Source organism: Sebastes fasciatus, chromosome 1 (genome assembly GCF_043250625.1).
Source record: "Sebastes fasciatus isolate fSebFas1 chromosome 1, fSebFas1.pri, whole genome shotgun sequence".
Classification (NCBI taxonomy): Eukaryota; Metazoa; Chordata; class Actinopteri; order Perciformes; family Sebastidae; genus Sebastes; species Sebastes fasciatus.
In genome coordinates this window covers 34,569,367-34,582,404 of record NC_133795.1, presented here as the reverse complement: position 1 = coordinate 34,582,404, position 13,038 = coordinate 34,569,367, and the positions used below count along the sequence as shown (strand labels likewise).

General features: G+C 40.8%; 2 protein-coding genes across 2 annotated transcripts in view; one reads left to right on the top strand and one right to left on the bottom strand.

The window, feature by feature from the left end:
• Nucleotides 1-13,038, top strand: part of oxtrb (oxytocin receptor b) — a 121,936-nt gene that overhangs the window by 39,267 nt on the left and 69,631 nt on the right.
• Nucleotides 14-2,929, bottom strand: cav4a (caveolin 4a). Its single transcript, XM_074645439.1, has 3 exons — nt 2,579-2,929; nt 2,166-2,353; nt 14-283 (listed from the first exon to the last, which is right to left on the bottom strand). The coding sequence occupies exons 1-3, from the start codon at nt 2,804-2,806 to the stop codon at nt 133-135; spliced, it is 567 nt and encodes a 188-aa protein (XP_074501540.1). The 5' UTR covers nt 2,807-2,929; the 3' UTR covers nt 14-132.

The window sequence follows — 13,038 nt, the reverse complement described above, 5'->3', positions numbered from 1 at the left end:
TGGAAAACGTGTAATTATAAACGTTTTATTTTGAATTAAATATGAAAGAATCAAATATCAATGCCCACTTGGGCTCAGTCCACTAGAGCACCAGTGCACATAAGGAACAATCCCAGTGTGGATGTGTGAGTGTCATTCTTTGGCCAGGTGGATGCTGAAGCCTCCGCAGCATCTCCCAGCACTCGTGAGGAAGGGGCGCACGATGACGCCCAGCACGATGCTCCACATGCTCTCCAGCCAGCGTGCACCAATGAGGATACAGCGGCTACAAGGACCAACCATCCTGTCAGAGAAAGAAACACAACAATAAGAAAGAAAGGAAGAAAGAGAGAAAGTCTTTCACTTCCCCAAAACCTCCATGAGATCTTATATTTGAATCTTTCTTAACTTTGGGTCAAATAAGGATATGAAACCTTCTTAGTTGCCACAGCGTAGTTCCTATTTTTACACAGCACAGTAAACACACATTTGACTTTGATTTCAACATATTTCATAAAACAATAAAGTCAGAAATTACATTACCAGCCGTTAAAACAACATCACACTTAGTTTCCAAAACTCATTCACTCAACTCAGCATTGTTTCATTGCTGCTCCTATTACTGATTCGGCCTTAACACACATAGTCATTGTTATGAGTATAAAGTGATTTTATGTTAATGTGTTTCCTCTCTGCATCCTCTCTCAGACTCCTCTTTATTAATCAGATACTGGAAATCAATTAGGTGTTTCTCCAACAATTTAGTATTGCAAAAAGCTGGGGGACTCACAAGAGACTAATGAATAAAGTCAAAGACAGTTCAGCAGATAGGATAGGATATCTCACTCCTGTCTTTTATTTCCTTGTATGGATGCTAAGCTAAGAAAATATACTGGATCCTGCATATACCTGCAAAATTAATGACATGTTCACCTGTCTCAGCTGTAGGGGAGAGCGGGGTCAGTTGGGACACTTTTGCATCGACACCATATAACCTTCCATTGCTCACAGATTACTTGAACAGTAATGAAAATAATTTGATCCCTGAACAGATACAGGTGTCCGCTAACAATTTATCACGTTTTTTAGAGCCCAACCCAAACGTTAAATTATTGAGGAGTGCATTTTCCCCAAATTCTGCCTCAATGGGACGGTTGGGACATCTTGTTCTGGGGGGGAAAATATTATTTAAATTGCAAAAAAATTACAGTCTAAATTTGAATACCTCATATCTACAATGTCACGTGTTCACACATTTCTTTTTGAGAAAAAGAAAACATTTGTAAATATATTTTCATAAATTACTGAGATATGGAATTTGTCAAAAAAGGTTTCTGACTGGCTGCCACTTGAGTAAACAATCACTCAGTGACTTTACAGTGGGTTTTATTCAATTAGAAAAGACTTTGTCTTGTTTCTGTCTGCTTTCTGTTGATTTGTAACAAGATAGGAACTATAAACAATACTGTCCCAACCATCCCAGGGAGAGCAGACAAGCTTTGGCCTCCTGTGCTAGCTACCAGCAAAACTTCCGACAGCTAACAGTAGCATCAACTGATAGGCCAGAAAATAAGATTTCCAACAGTATGTTTTTTGTATGTGGCATAACTAAAAACAGTATGGCAGAAGACAAAATAACAAAAGAGCCAAAAATGTACCTACATGCTGCATATTACAAAACTGTGAATAAAATGTGAGGAACAGTCAGACGGTCTGTACTTTGAGGTTGAAAGTGAAGAGGGTGTGTCTGAGTATGAGCATGGTGAATGGCTTAGTTACTTTCTAACTTGCTGAAAAAGGGAATGTCCCTACAAACCTACTTTGTTTTTAGTGCTAATAAGAATATATTAGTATGCTAACGCGTTAAACTAAGATGGTGAACATGGTGAACATTATACAGCATGTTAGCCTTGTCATTGAGAGCTTGTTAGCATGCTGGTGTTAGCATTTAGTTTAAAGTACTAATACAGCCTCACAGGGCTCCTTGTCTTGTTTATGGGTGTGAGCAACACAAACAAACTTCCATTCTCCCTCATGTTATTGGGGTGGAGACAGAAAATTCAGAGATGGATATCTCAAAACCTGGCCAAATTAAGCCCAAACTATCTGTGTGACTCAGCAGTAAGTGAGAACCAATGTCCATGTTGATCGCTGAATATGTGCAGGAAGGCATGAGCTAAACCTACCAGATGTGGAAGCAGCTGAGGATGGCAAAGAGGAGACCAGAGATAATTGAAATGGGAATGGCCAGAAGCACTGTGACTATCCTGTAGATCCAAACCCTCGACACCTCAAACAGGGCAACGCTCCAGATCCACACTCTGTCCCCGCTGCGCACCGACACCGGCTCAGCGATCACATCCTCAAACTCCACCTGAAGACACAAAGAGAAAGTGTTGCTGATGCTACAGAGGTGAACCAATAAGTCATGATGCCATTGGACTCGATTCGCCATCGAGAATAGATTATATCCACCGGAGGACAGTTTAATCAGCCAGGCAGTCCCTTGGTTCTACATGGCAATGATTTAGTGTATTTGTTTATCACTGCGGGTCCATAAAACAAAGTTCAATAGAGCTACTGCATAAGAATGCAATACCTTGAGACAGTCATTGATACCGCGGGGGTCTCTGACATTAATCAGAGGCTTGGTATCACTGATTTCCACTAGTGTGGACGTGTGAATGTCTTCCTCTTCTTCCAGAGCAGGATGTGCCCTCCAGAGCATCTCAGGTTCCTCCCCACTATCAGATTCATCAGGGTCACTGGAGTCTTCCAAGTCAATCTCCACTTCCTCTGAATCTTCCCCTTTTCTCATGGCGCTCATCCAAACACGAAAAGAAAAACACAATCCAGAGAGCAGAGTTAGTGCCTTTCACTTCCCTCACAGCTCAGACTGAGGCCGCTGCATGACCGGACCCCTCAGCTGGCTGAGCACCGAGGTTATATTGGGAACGTTACGGTGCCCTGGATGGTATTCGCAGATGGTCTTTCAAGTGAAGATCATTTTCCCGTGCTGTGGGAGGGATAGGAAGGATAGGGTGGGATATAAATACTGTAAGCATGGAGATGGCTCTGTATATACACTGATATACGCCCTACTGGGAATGCAATCACACACACACACACAGATAACATGAGACAAATCTGCATGCATGAGAGCAAAAATAGAGTCAAACATATGTTTGAGACTTCCAACTGGGATATTCAGTGATGCAGGTATACTTGCTTTACTGATTCTAGTCCTCTACTAACTGATTTCATTAATATCCAAGTTTCATTTAACTTAAGAGGAGTGTCTTTGTGTCAGAAAAAGGGATTGACGTGCAAGACAGTACTGCCTCCCTCTGGCTTGTAATGGAAATGAAGTCTCTTCTTCAACACAATCAGAAGTGTCTGTGCCCCATTCTCTAAAATTGCAAGTAAGTATGCAAGTAAGATGACGCTTAACTTCATGGTTCACTTTTTCAAAAAATGAGAACCATCGGAGCATAATTAATATTTACTTTAGACCCTCCCCTTGACTGAGAAAACAAATGCAGCACCATCCTGCAAATATCTCAAAATGATATGACGCTATTGAGCTGTTACAATCAAACATTATGGAAAACTTAACAAGTTGATATGTCCTGCTTACCAAATATCACAGCCATTCTTCAATTTTGAACCAAGAGCCGTCACTGTCACTTTATTGTATATTTCACTTTTTTTATTTGTATTTTTTTCACTTTTAACTTTTAACATTGCTGCTTTTCTGTTAAAGGTGCAGTGTGTAAGATCTGGCGGCATCTAGCGGCGAGGTTACAGATAGCTGAAACTTCTCCTGTGTGCCGTGCCAAGCATGTAGGAGAACTACGGTGGCCAACGCGAAAATGTGAAAACGTGAAAAAACATGAATGGCCCTGGCTGCAAATGGCCCAACAAGAGCCAGTGTTCGGTTTGTCCATTCTGGGCTACTGTAGAAACATGGCAGACGCCTCCATGAAGAGGACCCGCTCCCTATGTAGATATAAACGGCTCATTCTAAGGCAACAAAAACTCAACGATTCTTATTTTCAGGTGATTATACACTAAAGAAAATATAGTTATTAATATTATATTCCATTTCTGCTAACAGATCCCCCGAAATATTACAATGTTTCTTTAAAATATAGAAGAAAGTGAACGTGTATTGCCAAGAAGTGAAAGTCAATTGTTCGTTCCATTGCAACATCAGCGCCCAGCAGCAAAGCTATGCTTCCGCCATTTTGGACTGAAAGTGACTACCGGACGGCAGTAAAACGCCAGCCTAAAATGTACCGTACAAAAATTTAACAGAAGAATTTCTATTCTATTGTCGTATTCTACTGAGATGACCTGTCCTGAACAATAAAACGTTATAAATATAATAAGCGTTTTCAGTCCAAAATGGCGGCAAAAACAAACAAACACTGAAGTTTCATCTCTTTGCTTCTATACTCTTTGGTGAAGGGCTCCTCTAGACTAGTGAAAAATAAAATGCTCTCCTTAGATATACTGCATATAAACCATTCAATCACTAATAACAAAAATCCTTGTCTATACTGTTTCTCAAAACTGACATATTGATCTTATTAGCTTGATTTTGATGAGGGGGAAAACACTGGTACACAGCACCACTTGACCTCATATGGCAAAATGCATCTTTATGACCAAAATCCAACTTTTTGATAACTGTCTTACTGTCTCTTACAGAAACCAGTTCATTGTTCAGATGTTATGCCTTGGTTTGCTCGTTCCAGTTCACCAACAGCATCAATCACAGATATATTGCATGTTATCACAATATCCTCCTCCAGGCCCAGTATTATGAGGAGCATTCTCAGGTCTCTGCACTCTGTCTGCTGTAAAGCGCATTTCGCAACATGCTTTTAAGAAAAAACCTTTCACCCCTTTCAACCTTTGGACCCATTAACCAGTCATCCCCTCTGCTATTAATAGGTCAGCTATGAATCCTCACAGTTAGACCCTTATCACTCAGCTACCCACCAGACCTTCATCACAAGGCCATCTCACACAGCTCTCATCATCATCTTCACCAAAAAATGACCCAGCACAGCAGCTGACAATGTGATAATCTGATAAAATTATGTAAAAGACCATCTGGAAACCTCAAGTATCCTTCAAAATAAAATGCAATTGGTTGTATGCTGCATTACAGTAATCTTGAGATATGCATCCAAGAGTTTGACCTATGCACTACTAAAGGAAGCAAACAAAATGGAAATGTTTCCCAATCAAAATGTACCAAGGAACAAACAGTACATGTGTTCAGAGTTGAACATGAGTGAGCTACTCTACGATGACCGCAGTCTCCATGGTGATGACAATGTCTGCCTGCTGGATGAAGACAGAGAGAGAACAAAGTGTATCGATGACAGAGAGTTTCCTGTGTCTGTGCCGGAGACGATGGTATGCTAATGGACTGCACACCTCGCCAGATGGGGTTTGTTTGTGACCGTGGCTGCACAGGTGAGGTCAGCGGAGAGTGTGAGTGCGTGTGTGTGTGTGTGTGTGTGTGTGTGTGTGTGTGTGTGTGTGTGTGTAAGTAAGAGAGAGAGGGAAGGAAAGAGGCAGGGAAAGGGAAAGACACATTTCTTTGCTCATTTCTTCTCAGGATTACCCCAACATGTCACATGATTTTGGGGAGGTTACAAAAAAAGTTACGCAGGGAGTTTTTTTCTGCAATATTTATGTTGAAATATTATATATAATACATAATTTAGAGGGAAAAAAAACATTCTTCAGATGAACTGTTCATTTGATAATAACAAGTATTACGATCAAATTTGTTGTGAAATATATTGATCTTTCGTGTATGAAAAAGTTTGTTTATTTTGTCTTGCATGACTCTGGCTCCTTATATAAAGATTAAAAACAGCTATTATATATTTTGTATGTGGTGTTAAAGCTAGGGCTTCCCGCTCTTAGTCGACTAATCTGTAATTTTGGTTTTAGTCGACCCAGATTTCTTTAGTCGACTGGACATTGTTTTATGCATTTTCACGCTGATTGACGAAGAAAACTTCTGAGCACATCTCTGGTAAACACAAGATTTAAAGTGGTGCTTTTGTGTGATTCTTTGTGGAGAAACTCAGTTTCACAGATCTGTCGACTAAATCAACTACTTGATCAGTCGACAAAAGCTGACTGAGAATTTCTTTGGTCCTATTTAAAAGCCCTGAAAAAGACCCCTAAACAGTCATGTCGAAATAAGCAACAATCAAAGTTAAAGTTTGTAAAAACATTCTCAGGTATTATTTTGAGAGTTTAATGCTTTGGAAGAAAATGTTGTGTTCATGTACGACGTCATTTAAGAAGCTGATTTGGAAGATTTCAGGGCCGTTAATACATTAAAACACAAGGTTTCTCCAATATTTGTGGCCCGTGACCCTCTCATGACCTCAGCTCAATAACACATAATGTGTCAATAATCCAAAATCTCTATGAGGGCACTTTATTTAATACAAAATATACATGCAATGTGCATATGCAGCTGTACATTTTAATATTATCATAACAGATTTTGTATCTTCTTTGTAAATGTGACAGGTAGGCATCACTTAGTTTTGCAGGCCCAGATAGGGGAGACCTGCTGCCTCAGACCACAGACAGATACACATTAATCATATTCATGAGTGGAGGAAATGCGTGTCTGTTTTAACTAGTGCTTTAATTTAACTCCAACCGTGGTTCAAACGCTCTGTTACTGACAGCAGCAGCTTATTTTGGACATGAGGGAGGTCAGACAGCGTTCCTGCTCAGCACCTGTCAGTCCAGCTGCTTCCAGTACAACAGGTCAGACTATTTGATTTGATTATTTGTCATGTCTATAAACAACCAATTCAGTGCTTCCCATCCAACACTAGACAACAGAAGAAACAGGGGAAATGTATTTTAACACTGAATTACTGTACAAAGTCCCCCTCAAACGCCAAACAACCAACAAAATTGGATGCAGTAAAACAACACATTTTGTCACAGTGTGTTTGTAGCCTACTAACATTTGCCGCACAATGGCAAAAGGAAAAGAACAATTAAGGAAACAAAGCTTCATAATGGGTCATATAATGTATACACACATTCCCTTCCACAAAGCATCAGTTATTCATCACTAAATCGTAAAAGAATAGTTCAACATTTGGGGGAAATCAGCGTATTCGCTTTCTTGCTGAGAGTTAGATAAGAGGATTCCTCTCTGAAACTACAACCCAAAACCCAAGACCCAAGTAAACCCAAGTGCCCAGGAAGAGCTTCAGGCTTTAAAGCAAACGTTTGTAGTGGCCAAATGGTGTAATTACAACTTCCCGGGTTTGTCACATGAAGCCATTGGCCCCGAAAATACTTTTTCCCATAGACAAGAGACAGAAAGAGACGTATGTAAATATTTTTTGGAGGTAAATCAACTTCCCAGTACGAACACTTGAATGGTCCTTATTTAAATCATTAGGTCCTAAAAGCTGTAAAATGCACTAATAGCCAAATCCAGAGTTATTTTTGTGCTTCCGTTCATGGGAATGAGACCGAGTCCGAGGCTGGAGTGAAAGCTGGGAGGCGGAGTTAAATGAAACACTACTCTATGGGTACAATGGGGCAGAAGATCGCCGGATGATCCAGATACTTTATCACTCGGCAGTCGAGCCATTTTGGCTTCATGCGCCACAGAGTAACTCTCATAGGAATAAACGAGAGCCCGCCTGCAACGCTGTATCCTGTCCTCTTTATACATTTATGGTAAAACCAATGTGTCCTTTGCTAGTATAGACACATTTTGTTACCTTTTGACAGAGCCAGGCTAGCTGTTTCCCTTCGTTTTCAGTCTTTATGCTAAGCTAAGCTAATTGACTGCTGGCTATAGCATCATATTTAACAGAAGGATGCGAGTGACAAGAATCAATCCTCTCATCTAACTCTCAGCAAGAAAAGGAATAAGCTTATTTTCCTAAATGTTGAACTATTCTTTTAACATTTTAGTTGCTGGCTATATAGCTTCATAATTAACAGACAGACTTAAGCTTCTTATATAACTCTCGGCAAGAAAGCAAAGAAGCGTCTTTCCCCAAAATGTCAAACTATTCCTTTAAAGGGACTGTTTGTAACTTTTTACACTTATAAATCTACCGGGTTGGGATCCCATGCGCGCGCTCGCGTATGCGCGTGCTCGCGTGTGGCCGGAGTCTCTGCTCCTCTGCCTGCTTGCCTTCACTCACACACCGCGCGCATTCTCGCTGTCTCGCTGTCTCGCTCCACCTCTAGACGTGAACGCGTCACTGTGTTGAGCGATGCTTGTTCATGTCTATTTAGAGCGAGCAAGCGCGAGCCCGACGCTGACTTCCGTTGACTTAACGGCCACAGGTGTCGCTGTTAACAAGCATTTCTGAAAGTTACAAACAGTTCCTTTAAGCAGTGTTTTTCAGAGGGCCTGTAACATGCAGACGTGTCTCATCTTGGCTTGGTTAATTAGTTTGTGGGACCTGAGTGCACTGGACTAGAGGTTGTGTTGTGTGAAGCTCTGTGAAGATGGTCGAGCAGCTGTCATGTTATATGTGTACGTGCAGCTCTGGGGGAAGCCATGCGGTTAGTGTTTAAGGGAAGGCCTGATGAAATAATGTGGTCCACGCTGTCGGACAGCACCATCAATCACGCCTCCTCCCTTTGATTCATCAGGAGTGCTTCTCTCATTATCACTGTCACACAGACAGCACGAGGTATACAGCACACACAACAACAAGGGTCTTTTCAGGTTTACAATTGAGGACAGCCGAATAACAAACTGCACTCGGCCCGGCTCCAGCCATGAATTCTCATTTTCTATAGAGAGTGGGCTCGTGTTTGATCTACAATGAATGTGCTCTGTAAAAGAGATGCACAGTTGATGGGATTGTCTTGATTTAATAAAAGCCACCACCGAGACGGGAGGTCCTTCACTTTAATTAGCAACTTATGAAGACTGCTCAGGCTCAAATATTCATTAGACCGAATCGCACACTTTGGATGCTGGGTGATGAAACAGGCAGTCAGCTCTTTGAACTGTATTTTTTTCTGTTTCATATCATTGTATTACATATATCATATTCAAAAGATTGGTAACTAAAGTGTCCAAATTTAGAAGTTCAGTGTTGTGTTAATCCAACACAGTCTCACGGCAGTTCGTGAAATAGTCACGAATTTTATGTAATTGATTCGTGTACATAGACACAAATTTCCCTTTTTTTCATGATGCTCAGCACGTCTTTCAACAACGTATTTTCATGATGCTCAGCACGTCTTTCAACAACGTATTTTCATGCGTTTTCCTACGAATGTCCACCAACATGTGACGCATGTGTCAATTTCCGCTCCAGTCTTAAAACTAAATAACTAACTAACTAACTAAATAAATACAACTACTTAAGTAGGTTTAGGAATAGATTGACTTGGTTAGGTTTAGGCAACAAAACTACTTAGTTAGATTTAGGAAAAGATCGCCGTTTGGGTTAAAATAACACCGGATGTGGCGTAACTTAAGTACGGAAGTTACGTGACAAACATTACATAGTTAGCTTTAGGAAAAGATGGTGGTTTAAGTTCAAATAACTCTGGAAGTGCTGTAACTTAAGTACGGAAGTTACATGACAAATAAATCAACTTTGACTTGTGGTTTTGCACGGGACACGAACGCCGGTCTCTTGGACAGAAGTCCTGTGTTTCTTGACCCATCCTTCCATCCCGACAACCTCGCGATTAGCATTTGCCGCTCTTTACTTCCCAGTTCACAATGACGTGGATTACATAAAAAATAATTTCGTGCTCACCATGATGACCATCATTCGTATCTATGTACACGAATCAATACATTCAATTTCGTGACTATTTCACAAACTGCTGTGCGACTGGGCTGGTTCATCTTTCTGAGAAAAAAGGGGCAACAATGTGATTGATGCGATAGAGATAATCTTGGTTTCTTTTTCAGTTTATGGATTTCTTATTGAGTACAAACTGTTATTTGTATTTTTGTAACACTTTCTTATAATCCCTTAACATCCAGTTTTTCTGAAATGTCCTCTGTGTGGCTTAAATGGTGGAGAAATAATCTCATTGAAGCTATATGACTGATGACACGGAGTGAAATATTTAAAACCCTGTACTCTATGTTTTTACAGCTGCACCACTTCAAATGAAAATATTCTAGATGCCTTTTGCATCCTTTATAAGCATTTTCCCCAAAAAAATCAGCCAGACATATTCGGTATATTTGGAGCTTTACTACAATTTCAAATAAAGCTCTGCAGGTTTGAACAATATTTCGGGTGCACAGCATGTCATGACCGGCCAATCGGTGAACAATTTTTGACAACCTTTAAGAGTTGGCTAAAGTGGACATTAAGAATAAAGTTAAAACTTTTGACCTGTATGAGAAGATCAGCATAGAAAAATATATCTTCTTTATATGATTGCGGTGACGATGATGACATTTATATGGGAGATAATTGCATGGGCACAGTATCTGTATTTGCACAACAAACCTCCACGCAGGTGTCATATCATATTTGTACAAAGTGTGCGCGTACACCACTTCTTCTTGTTTTATTATGTTGGCAGCGATAACAATATTTGGCTGCACTTGTTATGAAAGTTGCGCTGGCACATGTACTCTGCAGCACTTACGTGAATGTGTTTACAGCCAGGAACCATAAAATGGCACTGTGTTATCTTGCTTTTAACATATCCGGATGTCTATAAATTACTTTACCTCGTGCTTTTGGATTTCAGTTTATATGTGTGTGTGTGTGTGTGTGTAGGATGTCTTTTCTCCTGCCTGTCACTACACTGTCTTATACAGTTGTTATTTCCCTCTTCACATTAAAGCAGGTTATTTTTACACATTTCTCTACTTATTTGTTTGCTGATTTATGTTCATATCTCGCGATGGCGTTTACAGGGTTAGTGAACATTTAGCTCAGCATGCTCTCCTCGTTTGTCGCCATTTATCAATGTATGTTTATCCGATGATATCCCTTAAGTCTAATTTGTGTAGGAGAGCTGCAAAATATTCATTTTATTAATATTAATTTTTTTCTTACCATCTTTATTGATTGAATATTAATCATTAGCCTGGTTTAACAAGAAAAAAAATGCATATACTATCATACGGTCTTTGACAGCTCATATTCAAGGATAAATGTATGCAAATATAAACAGTCGTTGATCTGTACACATATTAAGAGGGTATTATGGACAACCACTTCAGCTGTTATGAAATGGCATTTTCTCCTTATATAATCACGTGTTAACTGGGTTCAGTCTTAGTCACATGCTTTTCATAAATGGATACACGGAGGTCAGGACCCAGAGAGTCAAAGCTCGTCTGCACCGAGACAAAACGTCAAACGTACACAAAAAAGGTGCACATGCCGGTGTGGTGTTGCTAATGCAGACAGCTCCTTTTAGTGCTTTTTTGTGATCAGAGAGAGATAGAGAGAGGAATTTCACTTTTACAGTAGTTGAGAGCATTTAGCTGGCACACTTCTCCAAAGCGACTTACAGAGAGTGCACTCAAGGACAAACTGACAGGACACGTGATGGACTTTTAATGGGGAGGCTGGCTGTTGATCTCAGGACAGTCTGATCACCCGGCTGCCCCTTCGTTCTTACAGGCTGTCCCTGCAAGATTAATGATTATAAATGAACAGAGTGTAGTGAATTATTCCCTGCTGTCATTAAATACCCCATTTACAAGACTGACTGGCCGGTCATATGTGATTCTTGAACTGTCTTGCCGACATTTGATCTGTTTGGTAGCCCTACGGACCAACATATCCTCATGCAATGGTTCGTATGCTCTTACGAAAAGGTATTTCATGTGATTTCCTACGAATGTCCGGCATCAATTTTCGTCCGGTCTTTTCAAGAGAAACTTCCGTCTTCACAGGAAACAACTTGGTTAGGTTTAGGCAGCAAAACTACTTAGTCAGGTTTAGGAAAAGATCGTGGTTTGGGTTAAATTAACAAAGTGGCGTAACTTAAGTATGGAAGTTAGGTGACAGATAAATCAACTTTACTTCTGGTTTCACCCGGGGTATGAACATCAGTCTGCTGTTTGAAAGTCTGGTGTTTTTGACCCTCCCATCCACCCAGACCTCCTCCTTAGGCACATGCAGGCACATTTGTCGCTCTTTATACTTCCTGGTTCACAATTACGTGGATTACATACAAATAGATTTAAGTTACAGTGAATTTACTTTTCGTATATAAAGCTATGAGCGGTGTAGGAGAACAGCCTGAACGTGAACATATAGAGAGGCGAAGTTCCTCCCCTTACGGTGGACCCCATGGGATCTTATTTTGGAAAAAAATATGTACGGTAGTTAAAGCCCCCTCTAGTCAGTATTACGTCCTGTTTTTTGGTTAACGTTCTTTCTCAAACAGAGAATGGGGGTGTGGTTAATAGTCAGACATAATTCATTACCATGGCAACAAGATTGCATTGTTTTTCAAACCAGTTGAGGAATTTACTGTTCATCAGACCACAAATTGTTACATTATTACTGCGGGCTCTAACAACTTAAAGAAGCGTTGGACACGGTGCTCTGCTCAACGTGGTGGCAAACCCTTTATACCTTGTTCACCTCCTAGCAGGAAGTATAACTCAGTACAACCACTAGGTTGTAGTGTAGGACAAATAATATGTTGCAAAACACTAATACTACACAAATAAGAAAAGAATTAGCGCAACACACCGACTCTCTCTCTCGCTCTCTTTTTTACCGTCTCCTCCTGGTGAGGCGGCCGTCTGGCTGCTGCTGCACCGAGGAGCCGCACCGCCGCACGCCGGCCACAGCGCACCAGAGGATGGATAGACATGTTGCCGAGGTCCACCGTTTGAAATGAAGTTTCAGGACATTTTGGAGGTGCACCATCCACCAGTACCGGCCGCTCTCGCCTCAGCTCCCAGCACCGACACTGCACCGGGCGGCACTGTGATTCCTTTATTTCTCTAACAGGACTTTTCTCTTGTTTTCTCTTGAGTTGACAGTTGTGCGCTCCCCGTCGACCAGACCT

Bases quoted from the DNA above. Each gene is read 5' to 3' on its own strand.
- cav4a (XM_074645439.1), bottom strand. From the start codon at position 2,806: ATGAGCGCCATGAGAAAAGGGGAAGATTCAGAGGAAGTGGAGATTGAC. The intron at 2,354-2,578 runs GTATTGCATTCT...TTGTGTCTTCAG, and splicing joins GTATCAATGACTGTCTCAAG to GTGGAGTTTGAGGATGTGAT. The intron at 284-2,165 runs GTAGGTTTAGCT...TTTCTCTGACAG, and splicing joins CTCAGCTGCTTCCACATCTG to GATGGTTGGTCCTTGTAGCC.